This window comes from Malus domestica, chromosome 08 (assembly GCF_042453785.1).
Source record: "Malus domestica chromosome 08, GDT2T_hap1".
NCBI classification, from domain to species: Eukaryota; Viridiplantae; Streptophyta; class Magnoliopsida; order Rosales; family Rosaceae; genus Malus; species Malus domestica.
Window position 1 is genome coordinate 30280182 of NC_091668.1, and position 24622 is coordinate 30304803.

General features: G+C 38.4%; 4 protein-coding genes across 4 annotated transcripts; 2 read left to right on the plus strand and 2 right to left on the minus strand.

The window, feature by feature from the left end:
* Positions 1-3015: 3015 nt before the first annotated feature.
* LOC103421388 (probable aldo-keto reductase 1) lies at positions 3016-5083 on the minus strand. The gene is made up of 7 exons (XM_008359412.4): positions 4928-5083; positions 4619-4786; positions 4269-4472; positions 3998-4170; positions 3716-3812; positions 3484-3643; positions 3016-3395 (listed from the first exon to the last, which is right to left on the minus strand). The coding sequence occupies exons 1-7, from the start codon at positions 4985-4987 to the stop codon at positions 3211-3213; spliced, it is 1047 nt and encodes a 348-aa protein (XP_008357634.1). The 5' UTR covers positions 4988-5083; the 3' UTR covers positions 3016-3210.
* Positions 5084-8488: 3405 nt separating this feature from the next.
* On the plus strand, positions 8489-11800 carry LOC103411082 (uncharacterized protein At5g49945-like). Its single transcript, XM_008349737.4, has 3 exons — positions 8489-9625; positions 10888-11091; positions 11178-11800. Exons 1-3 carry the CDS (start codon positions 8549-8551, stop codon positions 11406-11408), a joined length of 1512 nt encoding a protein of 503 aa, XP_008347959.3. The 5' UTR covers positions 8489-8548; the 3' UTR covers positions 11409-11800.
* Positions 11801-12460: 660 nt separating this feature from the next.
* LOC103411047 (ion channel DMI1) lies at positions 12461-21025 on the plus strand. Its single transcript, XM_008349693.4, has 12 exons — positions 12461-13575; positions 14632-14700; positions 14786-15391; positions 16000-16182; positions 16332-16391; positions 16482-16685; positions 17311-17559; positions 17906-18004; positions 18317-18511; positions 19021-19113; positions 19432-19698; positions 20331-21025. Exons 1-12 carry the CDS (start codon positions 13009-13011, stop codon positions 20547-20549), a joined length of 2811 nt encoding a protein of 936 aa, XP_008347915.3. The 5' UTR covers positions 12461-13008; the 3' UTR covers positions 20550-21025.
* A 663-nt stretch (positions 21026-21688) lies between these two features.
* On the minus strand, positions 21689-24515 carry LOC103421393 (uncharacterized). The gene is made up of 3 exons (XM_008359418.4): positions 24045-24515; positions 22342-22721; positions 21689-22005 (listed from the first exon to the last, which is right to left on the minus strand). Exons 1-3 carry the CDS (start codon positions 24389-24391, stop codon positions 21914-21916), a joined length of 819 nt encoding a protein of 272 aa, XP_008357640.4. The 5' UTR covers positions 24392-24515; the 3' UTR covers positions 21689-21913.
* Positions 24516-24622: the final 107 nt, after the last annotated feature.

Consider the following 24622-nt stretch of genomic DNA (forward strand, 5'->3'; position numbering starts at 1 on the left):
TTTTATAGTGCTAGTGAATTGCAAATGGTGGTAAAAAATAGATTGAAATGTTTATCGATCTCCGAAAAAATAGAATATTGTGGCGAACTCATTCTTTTATTAAAAAAAAATGAAAATTACCTAGTTGGCCACAATGTTGTATCCAACTCCCTCATTCACTGATCAGTTGCGCAAGGTATAAAATATCGATAATATCGGAAATATCGGTAGTCCAAAAATACGGAAATATCGATGGAAATATCGGGATATTATCGATATCGATAAAAATTGAATAAAAACCACGGAAATTGTAAGAAAAACTTGGAAATTTTTATTGAAACTTTGGAGAATGTTTATTTAGTCAATTATCTATTAGTTTATCAAAAAAAATTAGAAGTAAATGCATTACATGATGGATTTAACTGATTTAAGTTGATTATACATCGAGCTGGCAAACACTGTGAGTGTAGAAAATATGTAGTAATTAATGAAAGAAGTTAAAACACTACTGACAATTTGCATATTGATATTTTCACGGAGACATAATTTAAACATTACTGACAATTTACAGTTTAACGTCAATTTTTATATTAATATTATAAAATATTATGTCAAAAACACGAAATGACATACTTCGTCGTTTCGTAAAATCTCAAATAATAATCACCTCCTTCTCTCTTATAGTGGTCTCTTCCAAGTCCCCACTTCTTCACTCCAAAGTCCTTCCTCATTCCCACAACTTTTAATTATTTTTCGCTGTCTCTCTCTCTCTCCTCCCTGCTCGTCACTCTCTTCAGATCCCACTCTCTCTGCAAATCCCAAATTCCTGATCGCCCCTCTCTCTCTCTCTCTCTCTAAAATCCATTCCGTCAGGGAATCAAAATCCCATCTTTTTCATTCACATACAAAACCCACACACATATTTATAGATCTGCTGCTCCTCCTCCCATGGCTTCCACCGGGAATCAAAATCCGCCCCCGTAGCAGCAACCGCCGCCCTCGGCCGCTGCTGCGTCGTTTCCCGCCGCTTCCACTCCCTCGTCCCCTAAGTCGAAAACGTTGTCGTCCGTAGGGGTGGGTTCAAAAAACCGAAAACCGAAAAAAACCGAAAACCGCACCGAACCGAAGCCGAAAAAAACCGAACCGAAAAAAAACCGAACCGAAACTGCCAAAACCGAACCGAACCGAATATGGCCAGTTCGGTTTCGGTTTTTGAGGTCCGGAAACCGAACCGGACCGAACCAAACCGAAAAAAAAAATCATATATAAAAAATAAAAAAATATGTTAGCATCAGGGTTTGAACCCCTGACCTCAGGTTGGGTAATCGTTTCAAGCCAACTTGACTGTCAGCTTTGGTTTGTTATAATTGTACCGGTAATTAATTTATAGGTTTCTAATAGTTTACACTTTATAAAATTTCTTAACTTACAAACCCTAGCCGTCATTCACATTCCCATTTCAGTTTTCACATTTTCTCAAACTCTCTCTCTCCCTCCGCTCCTCCTGAGTCTCTGCCTTTGCTTCCTCTATCTCTCTCTCTCTCTCTCCTCTTCATCTCTTCCTCCAAATCACTCTCTCCAATATTCTCCTGTCCTCCTCGTGGATTCTTTCTTCCAAACCATGATTGTTGTTGCAGATTTCCTTTTAATTATTTTGTTGTTGTTGCAGATTTCTTTTTAATTATTTTGTTGTTGTTTCTGTGTGTTTTTGGGGTTTTTTCTTTTAATTATTTTGTTGGGGTTTTGCATGTTGGCAGTAGATGCATAAGTTTTTCTTTTAATCTTCCAATTTGGTAGCAGATGCATAAGTGTTCCATGGCTGGCGAGAGCTTTGGGACTAAAAATAAACCCCCAAGGTAAGAAACTCTCATGGTTGCTATTTAGTTCTATTGGGTTTATTTTCATGGAAAAATCAAAAGATTTAACACATGCATGCATTTTATCTGCGAGAGCTCTCAGATCCACAACAAGAAATACGCACCGACACCCAATAATGTCAGATCCATGGCCGATCGTCCCAGTTTGTATTCATTTGATGCAGAAGTTTCTGCATCTCCATTGCTCAATTGTTGCAGATTTCTTCCAGATTAAAAAAAAAATCATGGAAAAAAACCGAAAATAAACCGAAACCAAGCCGAAAAAAATCAAAACCGAAAAAAACCGAACCGAAAAAAACCGAAATTTTTTTGAACCGAACCGAACTGAACCGAAAATTCGGTTCGGTTTCGGTTTTGGCAAAAAACCGAACCGTTTCAAACCGAACCCAGCCCTAGTCGTCCGTGTCGACTGCTCCGCCTCCTCGTCTTCCTCCTCCGACAAGTCTCGGACCCCCTAGATCGGAGTCTAGGGTCCTGTTTTATAGTCGGCCGGAGCTGTAGAAGCTCCGGCGTTCTTCTCCGAGTAGCAGTTCAAAAAATATCGTGATATTTTGACGAAAACCATTTGGATACCTATTTAAATATCCATTGCGCGAAAAACCGATAATATCGGCATTTTCTTCCATGTTTCTAACTAAAACTAGATATATTTTATTTTTGATATTTACGTTTGAGTAATGAATTAAACATTTTAAGTTATCTTATGCATTTTCTTTGAGTGGTTTTTTTTTTTTTTTGTACTTTTCGACTTGGGTTAGCGATTAAACCCGATAGTTGTGATTGTATGTGTAAATTTAGGGTAGTACTATTCACACACCAATTTTTACTTTTCACACACCATATATTCTTTGTTTTCGACTATCAAATTGAATGAATAGAAGAAGAAGATCAATGACAAAAAATTAACAAAAGTGTGTAAGAGATAAAAATAGGTGTGTGAATAGTTATAGCAAGTAATTACATGGACGTTTCCAATTTCAAGCCTCCAAGTGGAGTTGGGAGGCCATGGATAGAGCATTAGAGCTTTTGCCTTAGGTACTATAGGTACGAGTTTTCTTTAGAGATCGGACGTCCTTCCTTTGTTAAAGATTCAGTCCATTAACAAGTTGTCGATATAGTATATTATATATATCAACAAGGTTAGTATATAACATGTCAATAGTAGAATGCATTATTTTATTATCGATACAAAATCCGTTATTTAACAAAGCACAGAAGTTTTGTGCTGAATTACTATTATAGGTACCGTGAATACAAGGAATGAAACAGACACATTGGCATTGAAGTCAACACATCAGAATCTTATTAATACACACATACAAAATTTGTTTGAATCGAATGCATAAACAAACATTCAAGTTGGTATTTTTGCAGGTGTATTTGCAAACTTCCATGAGCAGCTAATGAAACTGTCACTAGTTCTTTCCCCTGCCGCCGCGTTGACAGGTACCGCATCAGAAATCTCTTTCACATCATCTTCAGTGAGTGTCAATCTCAGTGATCCGATATTACTATCGAGATTTTTTATCTTTGTCGTCCCTAAAAGAATACAATGAGATGTAAGCATGCTTAGTTTTTAAGTTGATTGAAAATGGTCCATCCAGTTAGTAAGTTAATACGAACGTACCAGGGATTGGTACCACACCATCACCTTGGCTAAGAATCCAAGCTAGGGCAACTTGTGCAGGGCTGCATCTGTGCTTTTCGGATAACTTTTGTACGTTGCCAAAAATGACCTTGTTTTTCTCTAAGTTGTCTCCTGTTAAACGAGGATAGTAACCTGACGCCTGATAACAAATTGATTAGCCATCAAATAACCATGTTTAGCCTCATAAATTATCAAATCACAACTCCCTTACCAGAAAACCACTTGTAGGCAGACCTTCGACAGCTCCCCTGCCACCGAAAAATCCCTGACCAAGCGGGCTGTATGGCACTATCCCGATTCCAAGTTCCCTGTGGTTCCAACAAACACGACAAAATTTTATCACATTGATCATTATTAACTCATACAAGACATAAAAGAGCAAAGGTTAACTAATTGAAAAAGCAGTATTTGTTGGGAAAACGTTTTTTTTTTATGGATCTTGCTATCAATGGACTATGATACGCTAACAATCAACCAGACAAAACGTAGTTACCTGCAAAGCGGGACAATTTCTTCCTCAATATCGCGAGTCCAAAGCGACCACTCCATTTGTATAGCTGTGATGGGATGAACTGCATGAGCCCTCCTTATTGTGTCCGGGCTAGCTTCCGATAATCCAATGTACTTTATTTTTCCCTCTTCAACCAACTTCTTTAGCTCCTCCATCTGCCCTTACAAAAATAGTAAGCAAGCGAGAAACAAAAAAATGGAAAAGATGCTTCACATTAAACTTCAAAAGTGGGGGGAAAATTTGTAACACTTACAGTGTCCTCTATGGGGACTGTTGTATCAATACGGTGTTGATAGTAAAGATCAATGTAGTCCACGCCGAGGCGCTTCAGGCTAGCCTCACAGCAGGAGCGGACATATTCAGGAGTGCCATTTACAAACACCTGATTTGGTTGAAATTTTACGATACCAAACTTCGTAGCCAACTGAACTTTGTCTCGTGGCAACTGCTTTAATGCCTGAAGTTAAACCGATTGAAGGCAACGTAAATGACCAACAATAAAAGCATACGAACAATCCAGATTATGCAAGGAGCCATTGCTTGCCGTACAAGGCAAATCAAAACCTGGAATTATGGAAAGACTAATTTGGGAGCAAAGTTTACCTTTCCAACCAAAACTTCATTAATATGAGGTCCATAAAGATCTGCTGTATCGAAGAATGTAACTCCCTTATCGTATGCGTGCTTGATGATCGATATGCCAAGCTCTTCGGGGACTGGATCATTGAAGATTCCGGTAAGCCCCATACACCCAAATCCCAACTTGGAAACCTGCATAACAAATGAATTCACAATTTGCATTTTGCAACAAATCAATGTGAAATAGTGCTACTTTTTATTCGGAAGGAAACAAAAAACATAACCGAATTGCAGAAACGATAAGCTAGAGTAAAAAATGTGAAATCGTTTCACCTCGAGTCCCTGAGTTCCGAGTTGCACTCTTGGAATTTGAACTTTCTGCTCCTCCGCCATTCTGCTTCTTCTTCTTCAATCTTTCTGCGCTCTTGGAATTTTGGTGAAGGGAGAGCGAATTTAAAGGCGTTTTAAGCACTAAACTTCATGTGGTCATTGCTTACATCAGTGTATCTTTAAGATCACTGAGTGCGTCATTAAGGAACTCAACTTTGTAATGTTGACTTGAGTCCCTATTCAAATAGGAATGTGAATATAAATATAATTATTTGATTGTGTTTCCTAGTTAGTCCAGTATTCATTTACTTTCTTTGTGCTGCAAGATGTGCGGCGCATGTATTTATATGTTTCCTCTGAGAGTGAGAAGAATATAGAATTGAGATTAAAACCTAAACATAACTTTTATCTTCTTCTCCTGATCCAAATTTTGGTCAATGCTCCAAAACCTCCAAATTGGAACAACTCAATATCAAATCCTCCACCGTCGGATTGAGTCCTAATTATAAGACGTTGATATTCATCTACGGATAATGCTACCAAGGTCATATATTTAAAATATATTTATAAATTATAAGACGTTGTTTTGTTTTTGATAACTGAAGTATTCCTTAAGTGTTGATTAACGTACTTATTTTCTACTAGTGACACATCACATAAATTGCAAATTTGGTCTAAAAAGTTGATCTACCTAGCATTATACTCATTCATCTAGATATAACCTAATAAACTAATGATACTGGTTTTCATTACGAGACTCATACATTTACAGTTGATAGTTACTCACGTGCATATGAGATATGATTTTACGCTCAAACTATTTATGTGAGGTTGAGTATAGTTATTTGAATTTTGAGTCCTAATTATAAGACGTTGATATTCATCTACGGATAATGCTAGCAAGGTCATATATTTAAAATATATTTATAAATTTGTAGACATCGAAATTTCGGTGAAATAAATGTTGACCAATAGTTACAATTTCAATACTCACGTGTCATATAAATTTTACACGTAGCGTGTAACTAAATGAAAAATCAAAATAAATTAGAAAAGTCATCAAGCAGGACACGTGTCAACACCTGGCATAAACGATTTATTTCATCTTAATATTATATTCAAAAAATTAGGCCTTGGAAAATTCTATAAATAGAAGCCAATTTCATTCATTTAAAGGGACAAGTTCATATTACACCTTGAAGCTCTGAAGCTCTGAAACTCCGAAGCTCTCAAGCATCCAGGTTCCCGAAGAATCAAGAAAGCCTTCTTCGTTCTTCGTTCATCGTTCTTCCAAGATCAAGCCCCGACGACCCTTTTGAAGAACTTCCACCAATTCAAGATCAAGCCCCAAAGGTCCTTGAAGAACTTCTACCAATTCAAGATCAAGCCCCGACGGGCCTTGAAGAAAGTGTTCATCGTTCATCATCCGTTCATCCTAAGATCAAGCTCCAACGACCATTTGGATCAACAATGTCGACAAATCCACACATCCAACCGTCCTTCAAGATCAAAGCCCAAAAGCCCTTGAAGGTCCGTTCATCACCGTTATTCAAGATCAAGCCCAAAAGCCCTTGAAGATCCGTTCATCACTGTTCTTCAAGATCAAGCCCAAAAGCCCCTTGAAGATCCTTTCATCACCGTTATTCAAGATCAAGCCTCAACAGCCCTTGAAGAAACGCTCATCCTCAAGATCAAGCCCCAACGGCTCCTTGAAGATCTGCTCAAATCCACCTTCAAGATCAAGACCACGGCCCTTGAAGAACGTTCATCCCTAGATCAAGCCTAACGGCCCTTTGGATCAATCACACATCCACAAATCAACACCTTACGGAGATCGAATCAGATGATCAAATTTGAGAGAGATTGTAACCCAAAATCATCAAATACAAATATTATTTTGTGCACGTTGTTCTTGTCTCTTTCGTTTCAGGAAAATTTCGTGTTTACAAAATTATAAGACGTTGTTTTTGATAACTGAATTATTCCTTAAGTGTTGATTAACGTACTTATTTCATATTGATGACACATCATATAAATTGCAAATTTGGTCTAAAAAATTGATCTACCTAACATTACTCATTCATCTAGATATAACCTAATAAACTAATGATACTGGTTTTCATTACGAGACTCATACATTTACAGTTACTCACGTGCATATGAGATATGATTTTACGCGCAAACTATTTATGTGAGGTTGAGTATAGTTATTTGAATTTTGATCAATTATATATACATTGAAATTCTACTCTTGCAAGGCACCAGCCGGGAATCGAAACGGGTCTGTATCGTGGCAGGGTACTATTCTACCACTAGACCACTGGTGCTCACATGTCGGTTTCAGCTTAGGAGCTGAAGAAGAAATTAAACCGAATGTTGTCCTCAATTGCAAAAAGACACATTGGAGATTATTATCAAGTAGTCAGATAAGAAAAACGACTTCGGGGTCGAATTGAAAATATTCAAAAATACATAATGTCTTTTCTACCCTAATACAAGATGTAAAAGCCAAGGGCATTTTTGACTATCTAATTTTTTTATTTTCATGTAAAAGTATGAGTTATGACTAATGTATTAAATATCGATGATATCGGAAATATCGGTAATCCAAAAACACGGAAATATCGATGGAAATATCGGGATATTATCGATATTGATAAAAACAATATGGAAACCACGAAAATTGTAAGAAAAACTTGGAAATTTTTATTGAAACTTTGTAGGATGTTTATTTAGTCAATTATCTATTAGTTTATCACAAAAAATTGGAAGGAAATGCATTGCATGATGGATTTAACTGATTTAAGTTGATTATATAACGAGCTGGCAAACATTGTGAGTGTATTTGAAACTATCAAATTAGTCCTTTATCCTAATTAAATATGAACTCTATATCTAGATTTCGAAACCCTCTCAGGCTGGCAGCCCCCAGCACCCCTCACATTTCTCTCTCTCTCCCCTACCCCGAGACCCCATTTCCTTCTCTCACTCACTTTGACTCTCTTTCTCTTTTCTCTGCATTGTCTCTCTCTCTCTCGAAACCTTCTTACCTCTATCCCTTTCTTGTCGTGACCCCACACACACACACGCAGCAGCACCATCTGCTCGACTCGAGCAGCTTGAGGACACCACCATCATCACACATCATCAGTCTTCTCTCTCCCGCCTCTGTGAGAATGGCGAAGCCCATAAATTCTCCGGCGAGTCTTCTTTGATTTTCTGGTTATGTAAGTCTCGGATCTCTCTCTCCGTGTTAGTGTGAAGCTCAAATTAGTTCGATCTGCTGCACTGCACAGCAGCAGAAGTCCTTCATTCACCACCGCAGAAAGAACAGACAGGGAGCGAGCGAGCGGAGGGGAGACACACCACACCCACCCCACCGTGACCTCCACCACAGTGGCGCACACTCCGGTGAGCACCATCACCACATGTAAGAGGCGCAAATCTTGGCAGCTGCGATGACGGACTTCCGTTCCGATGACGAAAAGAGAGACCGATATTATCGATAATATCGCGATATTTTGACGAAAACTAATTGGACCACGAAAAACCGATAATATCGGCGAAAGCGTGGTTTTTTCAGTACACACACGCTTCTTTCCTTCTTCTTTCCTTCATTCCTGTATGCTCTCTGCAACAGAAGCTGTATCAGGAGAAGCAAGCATGGCGTCACTCTCTTACACGCGCCTCCTCTCTCTCCTCTCCCTCTTCATCCTCCTGTTCCTCTTCTCCCACCTGTCCTTCTCTCCCTCCTCCGTCCTCGCCGCCGACTCCCAATTCGAAGGATTCGACGATGGCGACGAAATCGATGACGCCGACGACGACGACTCCTCACTCCCTCTTCCCACTCGCATCCGCCCTTCCCTCACCACCACCTCCCAACCCGACCCGCCTCGCTCCCCTGAACCCTCCGTACCCGACACGGGTCCCAACCCGATTCCCGATTCGGATTCTCCGTCCACCGATCTTCCCAAACCTTCCTCCACCAGCTTCGATTATTGGGACGAAGACGAGTTCGAAGGCCTCCCCGTCCAACCGCAGCAGACACCGCCCCTCGACGACGCTGCAATTACCGAAAATGCCACTCCCTCCTCCGATTCCGATCCCAAACCCTCCGCCGATCCCAAGCCCCCGGCAGCTCCGAGATCCTTTGTTGTGGAGATCGCGTGCGGAGGGTTCCTTATCGTCTTCATCATCAACTACTTCACCGGGAAGCGGGTCAACGAGGATATCGCCCTAGCCTGGGCGGCGAAATTCGCCACCAAGGACTCGATTTTCGAGAAGAACTTCAGTCTTATGGGCGTCGGAGACGGCGACGACTCGCCCTTGCTGTTGAAGGAAGGTCAGAACGTGTTCAAGTTCTACGCGAGTGGGCGGAGGTGCTGCCAGGGGCTTCTGGCGACGATGGAGCTCAAAAGCCGCCACGATTTGATCTCCTCGATTTTCAACTTGGTGGTCCCCAGTAGGGACGAGATCAGTATCGAGGTTTATATGAACGATGATGCGATGGACCACGTGGTCTTCGCCTTGGCGAGGAAGAAGTCGGCCAAGGCAATGCAGAAGGAGGTTGGGGACTTGCAGAAGTTTGCCGGGATAGTGTCTCCGCCTACCGGAAGGAAGTGGGTTTCTGAGGACCTGGCGGTTATCTCCGAATCGAAGGAAGTGGCTGGTGATTTGATCACTGAGGCTGTGCTCGAACAGGTCAGTGCATTTTCGTATTGGTACAAAATCCGGTTTTCCTTTTCGTTGATTAATCTGTTTTATGATTGCATTTAAATGGTATTTGATTTGTGTGTTTACGTATTAGTTTGCACTTGAAATGAGTTTTCTTTCTAGTGTTTCGTAATTTTCGTGATCATATGCAATGTATTTGATTGTGTAATTTAATTTGTGTTTGAATGTAGTAGTAGATAGGCTGTATATGCACATATTCATCAGTAGAATAAGAGTATTTTTCTGCGATGATAATGCCGAACACCATATAAACTACAAAAGTGAAAAGCCAAACAACTTATGCTTTTCATAACAGTTGTTTTGATTCCATGAGGATGGCCAAATAGAGGTTCCAAGTCTCAATTTGTTAGGCGAAAGCAGGGAAAGGACCAGTAATTTAGTACTGTAAATGTGGAATTACATTACATTATCAATTTGGTATTGCTTTTTTTTAATTGTCTAAGGGTTTTCGACCTTTTTTCTTCATCTGTTTGGGCTTTATCTGTTTGACCAATACTGATTAAACCGCGCTTAAGACACGCTTTCCTGTTCGTTCATACATTTTTTACCACTAAGGTGTTAGTACTAAATTTTGTACTTTATATGTGGGAGTGCATAACTACCACTGAAGATATATAGATGGTATTGTTTTATCTTTTACGGTTAGATAGCGCAATTAATGTTAATAAAGGTCGATTTTTTATTTTTTGCTGAATCGATTATGGTGGTTGAGAAATTTGTATTACTTTTGCATCACTCTCACACATTGTTAAATGAAAGGTTGGCCGAACTCAATAATATCAGCCAACCTTTCAGTGTAATGGGGCACAAACTGGGTGCTTGTTTCATTGTGACCTGATGATTTTGTAAAACCTCGTTCTTATTTTTAATCTAAATTTGATTTCTAATGTTGGGTACTTCCCTTGTGTTTTCACTATCATGGTCGCCATAGCAAAGTCTTGCTCTTCATCAAATTTGTTCCAGTTAATAAAGGGTCTTGCATGTTTCTTTGGTCCTTTTTATCGTAAGTTCTCTCTTCTGTTCAATGTATCACTTGATCGAATTGCTTGGGATATTTAAAACCTTACGTTACCATACCAGAACATTCAACTTCATTGTGCTTCTGCCCTTTTACATTATTCCTCTTAGGTCCCATTCTGCCTGAATTATCCATCCTGTTTCTTGATTCCGTACATCCTTTTATTAATCGTTTACGCTTAGTTCCCCATTAATATGTCTGGCATTTGCAGGTTTTTGGTGAAAAGGCTTTTCAGAAATTTGGAAAGGGTTTCATCTACATGCATTTTTCAGATCAACATCCAGGCTCGCGAAAGAAGATGCTGTTGTTCAAGTTTGCCCTACCAGATGCCGGTAACATGGCTGATATGACTCGTCTGGTGGCCTTGGTACCTTATTATATTGATTTGATTGGGCGCTACAAGCTAAGCAGTCAGGTGGGTCAGCTTCCAGTAATATTGTGGAATCAAGTTTCGACAAAATGTCCATTTGGCCTTATTTTTTCTGTTTCTGATTGTTGCAGGTTCGATCCAAAACTGAAGCAATCAGATCAAAGGCGGCTCAAGAGGCTTACAAAGAACTCCAAAACGCTAGGCAAGAAGCATTGCAAAGAAAGAAGGCAGATCGGAAAAAGATGATGGAGGAGGCCGAGGCTAAGCTCAGTGCAGATAGTATTCGCAAGAGAGAAGCAAAAGAGCGTGCTCGACAGATGAAGAAGGCAATGCCGAAAGTAAAAATGACCCGTGCTAGCTAGTTCATGATACTACTCGTCATTTCTTTCCTCATCATCTTCGTTTTAACATCTCATGGTACCTTAGCCGAGTCATGCCCGCCATAAGTTTTGGTTCCGCCCCGTCGCGGCCTTGTACTGTAACTGTCTGAATTTGTTCGACTCTAACGTTACAACATGAGTAGGTTTTGAATCTGTACCAAAATTCAATGCTGCCGGAACTCCCCAGCATTTCTTTGTCGACATTTTCCGAAGCCACTGTTGTTACCTCGTCTTTGCGGGTTTTCAGGAGTTGTACCTAAGTTCATTTCTGCATAAACTCTTACGAAGGTATTTCTTTACCGAAAAGTGAATAGTTGGAGCAGAAAAACTGTTTTCGGGATAAATCAATAAAACTTTAATTTTCTGGATTAAAATTTAAGTTTTAATCCAACCATCGGAGTTGGTCTTAGTAAGAAAAGCTTCATCATTTGAAGGATGCGCATCCAAACACTCGCGCCTACAGGATGTTGCTGCTCCAGTCACGTGGGATAAATTTAATAGAGAGAATCAAAAGAACCGTATAATGCAACTAAATGGGAGGTAGAGAGTAGGGTAACTAGTAAAAAAGTTTGAAATTATAGGAAGAAAATACAAATGAATCTGGTTTGAATCGTTTGACAATAAAACGAGAGTAAAGAGAAGGGTTGCAAATAATAGTTGATTAGGTTGCTTTACGCATAACATTAAACTCGATTTTAAAAGCCCATTTCGAGTGTCATCAAATCACAAAGACAAAACAAACAAAATTATTAAAAAAAACTATAAGACATAATATCGATTCAACTTCTTCATGAAGACAATTCATTTTCTTTCTCATGTCTCACGATTCTACATGTCACACTCACATCCCAATCTCGAGACGAGAACTTCCCATGGGTCACCCATCCTAGAATTGTTTTCGCTTGAACTCGTTTAACTTCGAAGTTCCGATAGAATCCAAAGCCAATGAATTCTCAAAAAACCTTGTGCTATATGTAAGTAGGCATATACATATAAAACACATTACCTCCTTTCTATTGACCGATGTGGATGTTACACTACAACTTTAGCTTTGAGGCGGCTATAAATTTCGTACGTAGTGATAAGGATTGCCCCGAAACTACTTTGGTCGCCTATGTTGTCGCGAAGCTTATTTCGACACTATTTCCTAATCTTGTCGATTAACCATGGTTCAACATTAAAGAAGAACTACCTGAAACACTGTTGAAATGCCGTTGAATAAAATCAAGTTAAAAGTTACAGTTTAACCAAACTAGTTTATTTATTTATTTTGGTGATTATTTTTTGGAGATACAACACGAGAGGTCACTTATTCTAGTACTTATCACGTACAAATCCACTTAATATCGGAGTTCGAATGTATAAGAGTTGGTATGATGGCATGTAAACTGGTTTTAAATTAGATTTAGAAACTTTTCTGGTTCAGTAAAGTTAAATATTTTATTATTTTTGAAAATATTGTTAAATTAAATTCTGACGCGGACGATTCCAAGTTGAGGTGTCGGCGTCGCTAATCACATCACCAGTCCATCATATAACCAGCACAATTCCGTCGCTGCAATTCTGAAAGTGAAGGAGAAAAATGGTGGATGGGAATGACGACCCGTCGTCGAAGCCGAAAAAGTCGGAGAGCCCTCCGCAGCTGAAGAAATCACGAACCGTCATCACCACCACCGAATCCGACGACGCGGAGCCCACGACCCCAATCTTCCCGGGCCCACTCTTCCCCGCCGTCCGACGCGTCTCCACCCTCCCTCCCACCTCCCGCCAGTGGCCGCCGCCCGATCGCCCCGCCTCCTTCTCCTCCTCCTCCTCCTCCTTCAATGCGCCCGCCGACCACCGAGACTTCTCCGACCGCGATTGGGTCTTCCCTTCCCTCGTTGTCCCTCAGAACACTTCCAAACGCGGCAAGAAGCTCCCCTCCTCCTCCTCCACTGATTCCCGTGCCGCGCATGCTAATAAGCTGGTGGACGCGCCGCAACGGATCGCCTCTCAGCCTCCTCCTGCGGCCTCGGTCCCGAAGCCGGAGGCTGAGAGGAAGAAATTGAAGGTGGTGCCGAATCTAACCTCTGCCTCTTCTGCTAGTGAGTCGACTCGGCCGAGTTCGAGGCGGACTGCGGAGTCCAAGCGTTCTTTGTTACTAGTTGTGGTAAACCATTTTACTCCAAAACTGTCAGTAAATTCTCAGCTCAACTACTTAATTTTCTGATACTATTTTCCAAATTTATAGATTCCTCCCCTAGATTTTAGGAAATAAAGATCAAACAAATATTCTAGGTCAAAGCTATTTTCCTATGCCCCCTAGATTTTAGTAAATGTTCCATTTAGACACCCTGGTGAATAGAATTAAGAAAAAATAATGAGAATAAAGATTGAAATTTACTACTTGTTTAGGTTTTCACCACTCATTTGGGGATTTTTTGTTATTGGAAATTTAAACTAAAATCTAAAAATCATTTAAAATTTTCTATAAAAAAAAAAGGGTGACCCCGAGTCAACAAGCCTCCTGCAAAAATCGAGGGAACGGCTATCTACACAGCCTTACCCTTGCTTTGCAAAGAGGCTTTTCCACGGCTTGAACCCGTGACATTTTGGTCATAGAGGAGCAACCTTTCCCTATGTCTAGTCGCATTTTCTATCAAAAATTTAAATAAAACATTCTTGATCTTTTATTTCTTGAACATTTGTCTGTGTGCTTGCTGCAGTTGTATGCTTCGTTTCAACTGTTGTTCAGGCAGCAGTTTCTCTATTGAGATAACTGAAAATGCAAAAACACTTGGTTTTTCTAGGGGGAGAAGCAGTTTCCCTATGTCTACGTCACACTTTCAAGTTGTTTAACTTCGTCAAATATGAGCGAATCTTCTAAAGTTCAAGATGTAAACAGAAAATTAGGTTATGTTTACTTGTACTATAGTCTAGTGGTATTCCTCTTCACTTGTTGAGAGGTCTTAGGTTTGATTGCCATAGATGGGGAGTTCGATACCAAAAATTATTATGACTGTCCCATCATGTGGCTTAGCTCAAATCCCTCCACGCCTTTGTGTAAATATATTGTTGTATTAGACAAAAAAAAGAACAGAAAATTATGTTCAATTATTTTGCGCCTCCTTTGTAATAGATCTTTATTAAACAAGAGCTCCTGGTGGTGTCCTTTTGGATTGTTGAAATTATGATTTTGACAATTTTGTATTAACTTCTGTTGCAGCTCACTTTCACTTGTATATTATCTGTACCTTATGCAGTTTATCTCCGGCAGAGAGTTTCAGAACTTGAGGTACGTTTCATGGTTTCAACAACTTTTAAGTAGACCTTTGATTCTTTGTTTCACATCTTAATAGTTGATTATGCTGCTTTTTCAGGAATGGTGTAACCCTAAAAATATGGATTCAAATAGCAGCATTAAGGATTTTCTGGTGGAGAAGAATCCACCACTGTTTCATTTTAGTGCTGAAAGGAGAACTGTTGCTTTGTATACTGTGGTCTTTTCGATTACTATCCCATTTGTATTGTACAAACATCTTGATTCTCTTTCCCAACTAAGGAGTCTCTCAAAACGGATCAAGAATAACAACGAGGAGGTTCCCATAAAGAAGAGGATTGCATATATGGTTGATGTGTGTTTCTCCGTCTATCCATATGCCAAACTGCTTGCTCTTCTCTTTGCAACGATGTTTCTTATAGGGTTTGGTGGATTGGCATTATATGCAGTCAATACAAACAGCTTCGCTGAAGCTCTTTGGCTCTCATGGACTTTTGTTGCTGATTCTGGAAACCATGCTGACACAGAAGGCATCGGGCCAAGGATAGTTTCTGTCTCTATTAGTTCAGGAGGCATGCTAATATTTGCAATGATGCTTGGGCTTGTTTCTGATGCTATATCAGAGAAGGTTGATTCACTGCGGAAAGGGAAGAGTGAAGTCATTGAAAGGGACCACATCCTCATTCTTGGATGGAGTGACAAATTGGTAGGCTCTCGAGCATCTTTATATTGGATACACCCTCCATCTAAATTTCATGGGCTGCCTTCAAACTTCAAAGTGATATCTCAAACCTGCATTACCTTTAAACTTTTGTCTTTTTGAGGTATCAACTTTAGTTTCAGATTTGTGATGTGATTCAAATGTTACGGGATTTCATTCGACTTAAATGTCTTCAAAATTATAATGATATGAGAACACCAACTTAGTTTTCTGCACAGACCAAAAGGAAAAAGGAACTTAGCAGTTTGCATGACTATAGTTGGTAGTCTTCAAGTGTCTTCTCCATCTTGCTGCTTTAATATGTTTTTAGATTTGTACTTTTGGTAGTTAGTACAGACTACTGTATGGGTAATTATAGTTGTCAATAGGGACTTCATTTTAACTGACTTAACAGATAGCTTCTTTGTAAGTACATGTTTTTCTTACAATTGAAATGTGATCTTTGAAGGCCCCTGAACCTCCCCATCCTTATCCTGTATGAAATTAAGCTCATTTGATCTTATAAAAGAGGTCGTCAGTAGGAGTTTTGTAGTTAAGGAGTCAAACAGCAAAGAAAGAAGGGGAAATCAAAGTTGATGTATTTTATGCTGCAGGGTTCACTTCTAAAGCAGCTAGCAATAGCAAACAAGAGTGTTGGTGGTGGAGTTGTCGTTGTACTTGCTGAAAGAGACAAGGAGGAAATGGAGCTGGATATAGCAAAGCTTGAATTTGACTTCATGGGGACTTCGGTTATATGCAGAAGTGGCAGCCCTCTTATACTGGCCGACCTGAAGAAGGTATCTTTGACACTTTTCTCTTTTACCCTACTACTACTACCGATTTAGCTTTTGTTTCATTGGAAGGTTCAATATTAATTTCCTATCTCTCTCTCTCATATGGTTGCAGTTCAGAATCTTCAGATTAAGTTATATTTTTTCATATGCAGGTCTCAGTTTCAAAAGCACGTGCTATCATTGTATTGGCATCTGATGAAAACGCAGATCAGGTTATTTCCTATATCAGATCTCCTCTTACGGTTCTCAAATGTTTACATGCACGTCAGACTTTAGTTACATTGGCTGTAATATGTTTCCAGAGTGATGCACGTGCTTTGAGGGTTGTGCTCAGCCTTACAGGGGTGAAAGAGGGCTTGAGGGGTCATGTTGTCGTAGAGATGAGTGACCTTGACAATGAGCCTCTGGTGAAGCTTGTTGGAGGAGAACTCATTGAAACAGTTGTAGCACATGATGTGATTGGACGGTTGATGATACAGTGTGCTCTGCAACCTGGTCTTGCACAGGTAACTCTAATAGAGATTTAGTCCACCTATATGTTTCTCGGATAATAAGCTACACCTTTTAAAACATGTACATAAAGACTAGATCTTTTCTTCTCTATTTATATTTCTGAGTTCAATAAATGTATTTCTATTCCTATTTGAGTATAGCCTAGGAGAAAAAGTTCACTGGGGCGATTAGGGCTGGAAAAATGGACAGAGGCCTGATGAGCCAGCCAATGTGACCCATTTTATGGCCATGAAACGACATGACCTGGCCCGAGCCCTAGCTTGAGGCTGACACTATGTATTTAGTTATATTTAAACTTGTTAGAGTTGTTGAAATTGCTGCGTTGCCTTATGCTGGACTGGGGGTATTAGTGTAGTCATCTAGGTTTGTAGCCTTTCTTGTTATATAAATCATTTTGAATGTGATGGGGTTAACTTAATCAATTAAAACTATTTTAACGAACCTTATGAAGTACTTTTTTTTTTTGAGAAGAAACAATTTTATTAAAGAATAGAGAAATACATTATTCAAAACATCAGATTGTAAAGTATCTCTTTAGCAAAACTAATAACCATACATGCTTCAGAATTTGTTTTAGAAAATATATTTTTACTAATTTATCATTTTTTCTTTGGTCAGATATGGGAGGACATATTGGGTTTTGAGAATGCTGAGTTTTACATCAAAAGGTGGCCTCAACTGGATGGTCTTCGTTTTCAGAATGTGCTTATTTCATTTCCTGATGCAATTCCTTGTGGAATTAAGGTTGCTGCAGATGGTGGAAAGATAATCTTAAATCCGGATGATAATTATGTTATGAAAGAAGGGGATGAAGTTCTTGTTATAGCGGAAGATGATGACACTTATGCTCCTTGTCCCTTTCCAGAGGTTAGTGAAGTATGGATGCCCCAGCAGTAACTCAAGTAACTCCATTGTAGAAGAAAATATTTTGGACTCCCGGTTGATGAATCCCCATTATACAGGATTACAACTGAACAAGATTTTTTTTAGAATTAACAGGAAAGCAGATTGTTAACTAGGTCTGAACACAGTCACTGTATTCTCATTATCATTCTTTTCTTTTGTCCTGAGACCAGCACAGCTTTATAAAAATGAATATAGAATTCTGTTAAGTCTAGGGCATGCAATCGACATTATATTTTCCTATGATGCATGCCAAATCAGAAATGATTACATCTAACATTCCTGAGCACATGTTGTGTCCTTTGTGCAGGTTTGTGCAGGCTGCTGTCCAAAGACAGTTGAACCTCCCAAGTACCCCGAGAAGATATTGTTTTGCGGCTGGCGTCGGGATATAGACGATATGATTATGGTAATCAGTTAATATTGTGTCATCAATATTATCTACAAGTCTACAACCTAGCTGGATTGGACAGGCTGGCTAAGACAATCACATTCTCTCTCTCTCTCTCTCTCTCTTAACTGGATGTACCTTTGGTGGACTACTGCTTCCTGATTTTTGATTAAGAAAGTTACTTTTGCCTTTACCAATTTTTTTGTCATGGAACAGTAAAGGGAAACAATTGTGAAAATGAATTGGTAATTTTAAACTAGTAAGTTGGGTTGAAGCATAGAACTCAGGTTGAGCTCCAACTTGATGTGTTGTTGAATATCCGTTTCTCAGGTTCTAGAGGCATTCCTGCCTCCAGGTTCAGAACTTTGGATGTTCAATGAAGTTCCTGAAAAAGAAAGAGATAAGAAACTTACAGATGGTGGACTGGATGTTTCTAGATTGGAGAACATTAAGCTTGTCCACAGAGAAGGAAATGCTGTGATCAAACGACATTTAGAGAATCTTCCTTTGGAGACTTTTGATTCTGTAAGTTTGATTCTCTCTCTATGATAGGCGTATGTTTACCTTTTCTGTATATCTTTACTCCTTTCTTTAGTTTAAGTTTTTCTTTCCAGCAGAAAATCCAAGGGGCTTAACTGTTAAAATTTATTGGGAACTTCTAATCCCTTAAACCTAGTAATCTAACATGAAGGGCTTCATGAAAAACTTCTTTCCCCAGAGCCACATTGCAAACTTATTTTAACTATTTTACATGATTTTTTTAATAAGAAACACACATTTTATTAAGAATAATAATGTATAAAGGGTGGGGCTGCACCCAAAATTCACCTGAAAAGAAGCAATACGGAGTATCTTAACTGGAATTAAGACACAGCTACCTTCCAAGTTAATTAAATGTCCCAAGGAGCTACTTCGGCTGCACAAACTTCAAATACAATAGAATGCTATTTTTGTTGGACATAAATGAGTATCTTTGAAATTTTCTTGTGTACAATTTATTCTTTAGCTGATTTGCTAACTCTTTAAGTGCACAGATATTAATTCTTGCAGATGAATCACTAGAGGACTCTGTTGTTCATTCTGACTCAAGATCACTTGCCACTCTTCTCCTCATTCGAGATATACAGGTAACTTCAATCGCTTCGTCCTACCACAGGCATGTAATAGTGCTATCTGTGATCAGTGATATACATCCATCCAACATCATTGAAGATGTTGGGACTCAAATCGGTTTTGTAAATTTTGTGTTGTGGTTATAATAAAACTAGTTCACTTCATGTTACACCATTTTCACTTCTACTCTTGTGTGTATTTCAAGTCTATCACTATTCTGCTTGTTGTATCACTAAAGCTATCCAAAGCAGAATCACAAATTTCATAGTGTGAATTTCTGGAGTTGTGACTAGACTACTAATATAAGCTACCTCTTTACTTTTGGATTGCAGTCAAAGCGTCTCCCTGACAAAGATACAAAGCCAACTTCTTTGCGATTATCAGCATTTTCGCACAGCTCTTGGATCCGTGAAATGCAGCAAGCTTCGGACAAGTCGATCATAATTAGTGAAATTCTGGATTCTAGGACTAGAAACTTGGTCTCAGTTTCTAGAATCAGTGATTATGTGCTATCAAATGAACTGGTTAGTATGGCGCTGGCAATGGTGGCTGAAGACAAGCAAATTAATCGTGTCCTTGAGGAGCTATTTGCTGAAGAGGTACTCTCGGTGCCCTGTTTCATGCTTCTATTTTATATAAACGTATGATAAAATGGTTTATAATTGTATTTAGTTAATCATTATCTTGAGCTCGGAAAAATGTAGATATTCTATCCCTCTGTAGAAGTTTCATCCATATTATGTCATATAAATAACCTCTCGTCCCGGGCACTATCATTTTCAACTCTGCAATGCTAATTCTTATGAAGTTTCTGTCATATGGAAATCTGAGCTTGTAAGGACAGAAATATTTGTGCCAGCTTCGGTAGAAGAAGTGCCACTTCCGAAGTATAAATTGCTCTGTATTTTTAAAAGTTATTCCTCAGTCAGTCTCCCTCCGCTCCTCACCACATACAATTTCAAAAACACACTGATTTCGGACAAATCTCAACCTGTGCACATAGCATCGAAGCTATCATGAATATAGTGGTATCCATTGTATCTCCCGTCATTTATTTATTTTTTATTATTTCCACTATATATGATCATGGATATTTCTTTACTTATTTTCGTGTGAGCTATAGTCTTCAGCACTTTTAATTATAAATCGGTGATATAAGCTTCTGTTTTAATTAGCGATCGAACTTCAAAACTAAATGACTAGAGCTTTGAATTATTTTGTGCTGGAACAGGGAAATGAGATGTGCATTAAACCAGCAGAACTCTATTTATATGACCAGGAAGAACTCAGCTTTTACGATATTATGCTCAGGGGTCGTCAAAGACAGGAAGTTGTGATTGGATATCGTCTTGTAAACACAGAGCGAGCCATAATTAATCCAGCACCGAAGTCAGAGCGAAGGAAATGGTCCCATGATGACGTTTTCGTTGTTATCTCTGTAAGTGAATGAAACCTCAGTTTACCGATGTGCTAAAATGGTCTCCACTCCCAACCCTACTGATTTAACCTGTTCACGGCATTAGTTACTGTCTACTGTAATACTTGAAGAGAATTCCGTCATAGTTTTTTAAATGGCGGTTCTTACTGGAGTTTATGACATCCCCTTCCGCTTGAAAATTGTTGGTATATACAACTGATGTTTAGGATTCATACAGCCGACCTCACTTAGTGGGATAAAGCTTGGTTGTTGTATTGACGATTGATGTTTGTCCCTGAAAGGGAGTAGTAGTATCAATGGGTTGATGGTAAGTTGGTAACTTAAATCAGAATATGCAACTTAGTTGAGTCGATGACGGGATTAAAAGCGCATTTATGTTGTACTATTCGAAGGAAGGTTTTCTTAAGAAATTTGTAGATTTGTATTGTTATGAACAAAATGTTGTATGGAAACATTCCTGAACAACAGTGGATTACTTATTCAGAAAAGCTCGTCGAACTCTTGATTTCGTAAATTAGGTTAGCTTTTGGTTTGAAACTAAAATTCGATTAATTACGATTTTATGTTAATCTTCGTGTTGGAAACCTTACTGTCATGTTCTTCATGATATTCTTCTGTTTGTAATCTATTTGTAATGCCCAAAATAAGTTGAGATTAGAGACAAGAGGATGATATGTAAATGAGGTATTTGTCGATTTTTCCCTTAAATTTGTTTGGAGCTGCAAATTTCTTCTTAGACTTTTATTTTAGTCGATTACTTTCTGAATTTTTATAATTGGTGGCATCAATTTTCCTCTTGAATTTTAATTTTAGCCGATCACCTCCGTGAACTTTTGTAGTGATTAATTTTCTTCCTGAACTTTAGTTTCTCATAAACCCTAAAATTCAAACAAAAGGTGTATGGAGTAAATTGGGAAGAGAGAGAAACACTTTGTTGTCTACATTAGAGATAAAATTATATTTCTACAATTATAAAATTAAACTTTACGAAAGAAATTAGCTAATTATGAAAGTTAAAGATGTAATTGTTTAAAATTAGAGTTCAAGTGGAAATTCGTCAATTATAAACCTTCCGGAAGTAATTGATTAAAATTAAAATTTATAAGGAAATTAGTAGAGAGAATCGACTGGTACCTCATATATAATTCACATTTTTGTTGTTGAACTCAACTAATTTATTTATAGTAAAAGCATAATCATCACATCGTATAATTGGCCAATATCTGACATTAATTCATCTAAACTATCGAACTTGGGTACCGGAGAAGGTTGACACTGTTCTAACCAATTTGAGCCACCCTGTTCACACACTACGTTCAACAATTTGGCAATATGCGCGGTATAAAGTCGCATCAATTCGGAAACAAAAATCTCGATCACATGGAAATGTTCATCACATCCATCACCAAACTCTCCATCATCAGCGTTGCTGCTTCTCCAGAACACGGTTTCTCTGACCTTCGCTTCCCTGCATTTTATACATGTCCGACGAACGTCACCACAGATCTTCGCGCAAATGGTCACCGGATCGAAAGACTAAAAAATCTCAAAGCAAATCTAGGTATGTTCATACTGATTTGGATTCACTACATATCCAACTTGTCACTCCGAAAGAACACGAATTAATTATTTAAAGGGTTTTTTTGCAATATACTGGCATATCAAATGCGTTATGAGATATATCGGTCTTTGAAAGGTTAAATTGAGACATATTAAAAATGCATATCCAGTCGTTCAATGCACCAATGCATGATAGAATTTTCGTTAACTAAGAGCAAGGCAAAAAAATGAATTAAGAAAGTACCGTAGAAGGACGACGATGATGACGACGATGACGACAATGAGGAAGACGACGATGCATGGTTTGGGTTGGTGTTGGTGATTAGGTTGAGAGGGCATGAGGAGGAGATGGGAAGGACTGGAAGATTATGACAGTTGCAAATTTCAAGCATGTAGCCATCAGGGTCGTGGAAGAAGAGCTGATCAACCGTAACTCCGCCTTCTTCGACCTGCGCCGTCACGTACTCTATCTTCATCTCCTCCAGTTTCTGCACCACCACCGCCATGTCTGAGCACTGGAACGAGATGTGGTTGTCCTTTGGGTTTATCTTTCTGCATTTCTTTTCCGAGGCATTGATGGTATCCGACTCCAGCAGATGAATTCCCACTCCATGGTTGAACAGCCTGATCATGATTTAATTAACATTAATCTTAGTTATGATTTAATTAGCTACACCGTAATTGAATTCGAGTTATACATAATTATTTTTGGCACATTTAGTGCGATAGACATTATTTGTTGGGCCTTAAGAGAGGTTTTTCAGATGTCACGCAACATGTTATTTTACAGTTGAAGACACTTCAAGAAAAAACTTTCCCACATTTATATAAAAATAATTAGTTCGTATTTTGAGTACATTGAAAAGTTTATCGGCCTTAGAATGCTCTTTTTGTGGAAAAAATTTTCATTGTAACGAAATATGGGTGGTACATCATATATTTTTATAAAAATGCTGAAATTTTTTATTTTTTAAGTTATTAACTTTTTAACACACACATTCTATCATTCATATTATTACACGTAATGTAACCTCATGTACGGATGAAAAATCTCTCCTCTCTGTGTTCTTTTCATGTGGGTCAAATTGTCATGTGGTCACACGCATAGACACGTAGTCAATGTGTCCGGCGAGTTATTGATGGAGGGTGTCGGTGTGATGTGTGTTATGCATGAAACATGACGCACAATTAAAATAAAAGAAAACATCGGATCATTTTCTTAAGAATCCTAAGAAGAATTTTATGATTGTGATCGTGAAAAAAAAATATTTTAAAATTTAAAATTAAATATAAATAGTATTTAATAAAAATTAATCATAATATATGATAAATGATCACGATCACAAAATTTTTAAAATCCTTAGGAAAATGATCCGGTCTAAAATACATTCTTAAATTATGATTGTTAAAAAAGGTATTGAATTTGACTAATTAATCTTATTTCTATAGAGCTCTAGTATCACATAAACCAGTATTATATTATAAACCAATATTATATTTAGATCCTTCGGTCAAATTGTAGGTCAAAACAGAGCTGGCAGTGACAACAAGAAATACATTTGTGATACATTTGTGAGAGTTAGAACTCAAATTACAGTACCTAAACCTTAACTCGATCACTTTCTCCTAGACCAACCCTTGAAAAATGCATCCAAAGTTCCTAGTTACCGTGTGTTCAAGCCTTTTCCTTTTGAAATATATATCAACGTACTGTTATTTACTCATTAACTTTTACTACTCATACACCCTTGTTAATTTTTACCATTTATCTCTTTCATTTCATTAAATCCGTCAGTTAAAAATTAAGATGAGTGTATGAGAAGTAAAAGTGGGTGTTTGATCAGCACTACCCTTTATATATGTAGGTCAAATGGTGAGTGATCGACATAGCGTGTGGGTGTTAAATTGGGAAAAAGGATGGGCATGGAAGTACGAAAGAATACGTACCAAGCTCCCTCAAATTTGAAGGAAGAAGGGCGTTGGATGAGCACAAAACCTAAGACATCCTCGTAGAACCTCACTGATTTGCTCACCGACTTGCAAACAAATGACACGTGATTTAAACACAGTTGAGGCAGCACCAACTTTGATGCAGATGATGAATACCACCTCTGCTTCTGCTGCTCCTGTATTTCCCCATCACCAGCATACTCATCACTTCCTGCATTCCTCATCTCTCTCTCTCTCTCTCTCTCTCTCTCTAAGTTATTGGTGTATGTGGTGATGACTGATGAAAGAATAACGCGCGTATATAAAGAAAGGCAGACAAGCAGGTAGATATATCGGGTCCACATATATCATTCAAAGTAAGAAAGAAGATTCCAGAAAGTGTTCAAAGTTTTGAAAAAAAAAAATCGAAGTGTGTCTGCATCTCCATTCACTTTTGTTCTGTCATTTTTTTCAACTATGACATTATCTACACTATGTAGAAGTGATGTGCTTAATCTTATAATAAGTTAATAATAATGTAGTTTAAATTTGTTTTTTATGAGAATTAAACTTGAAAAAAAAAATTACTAGACAAT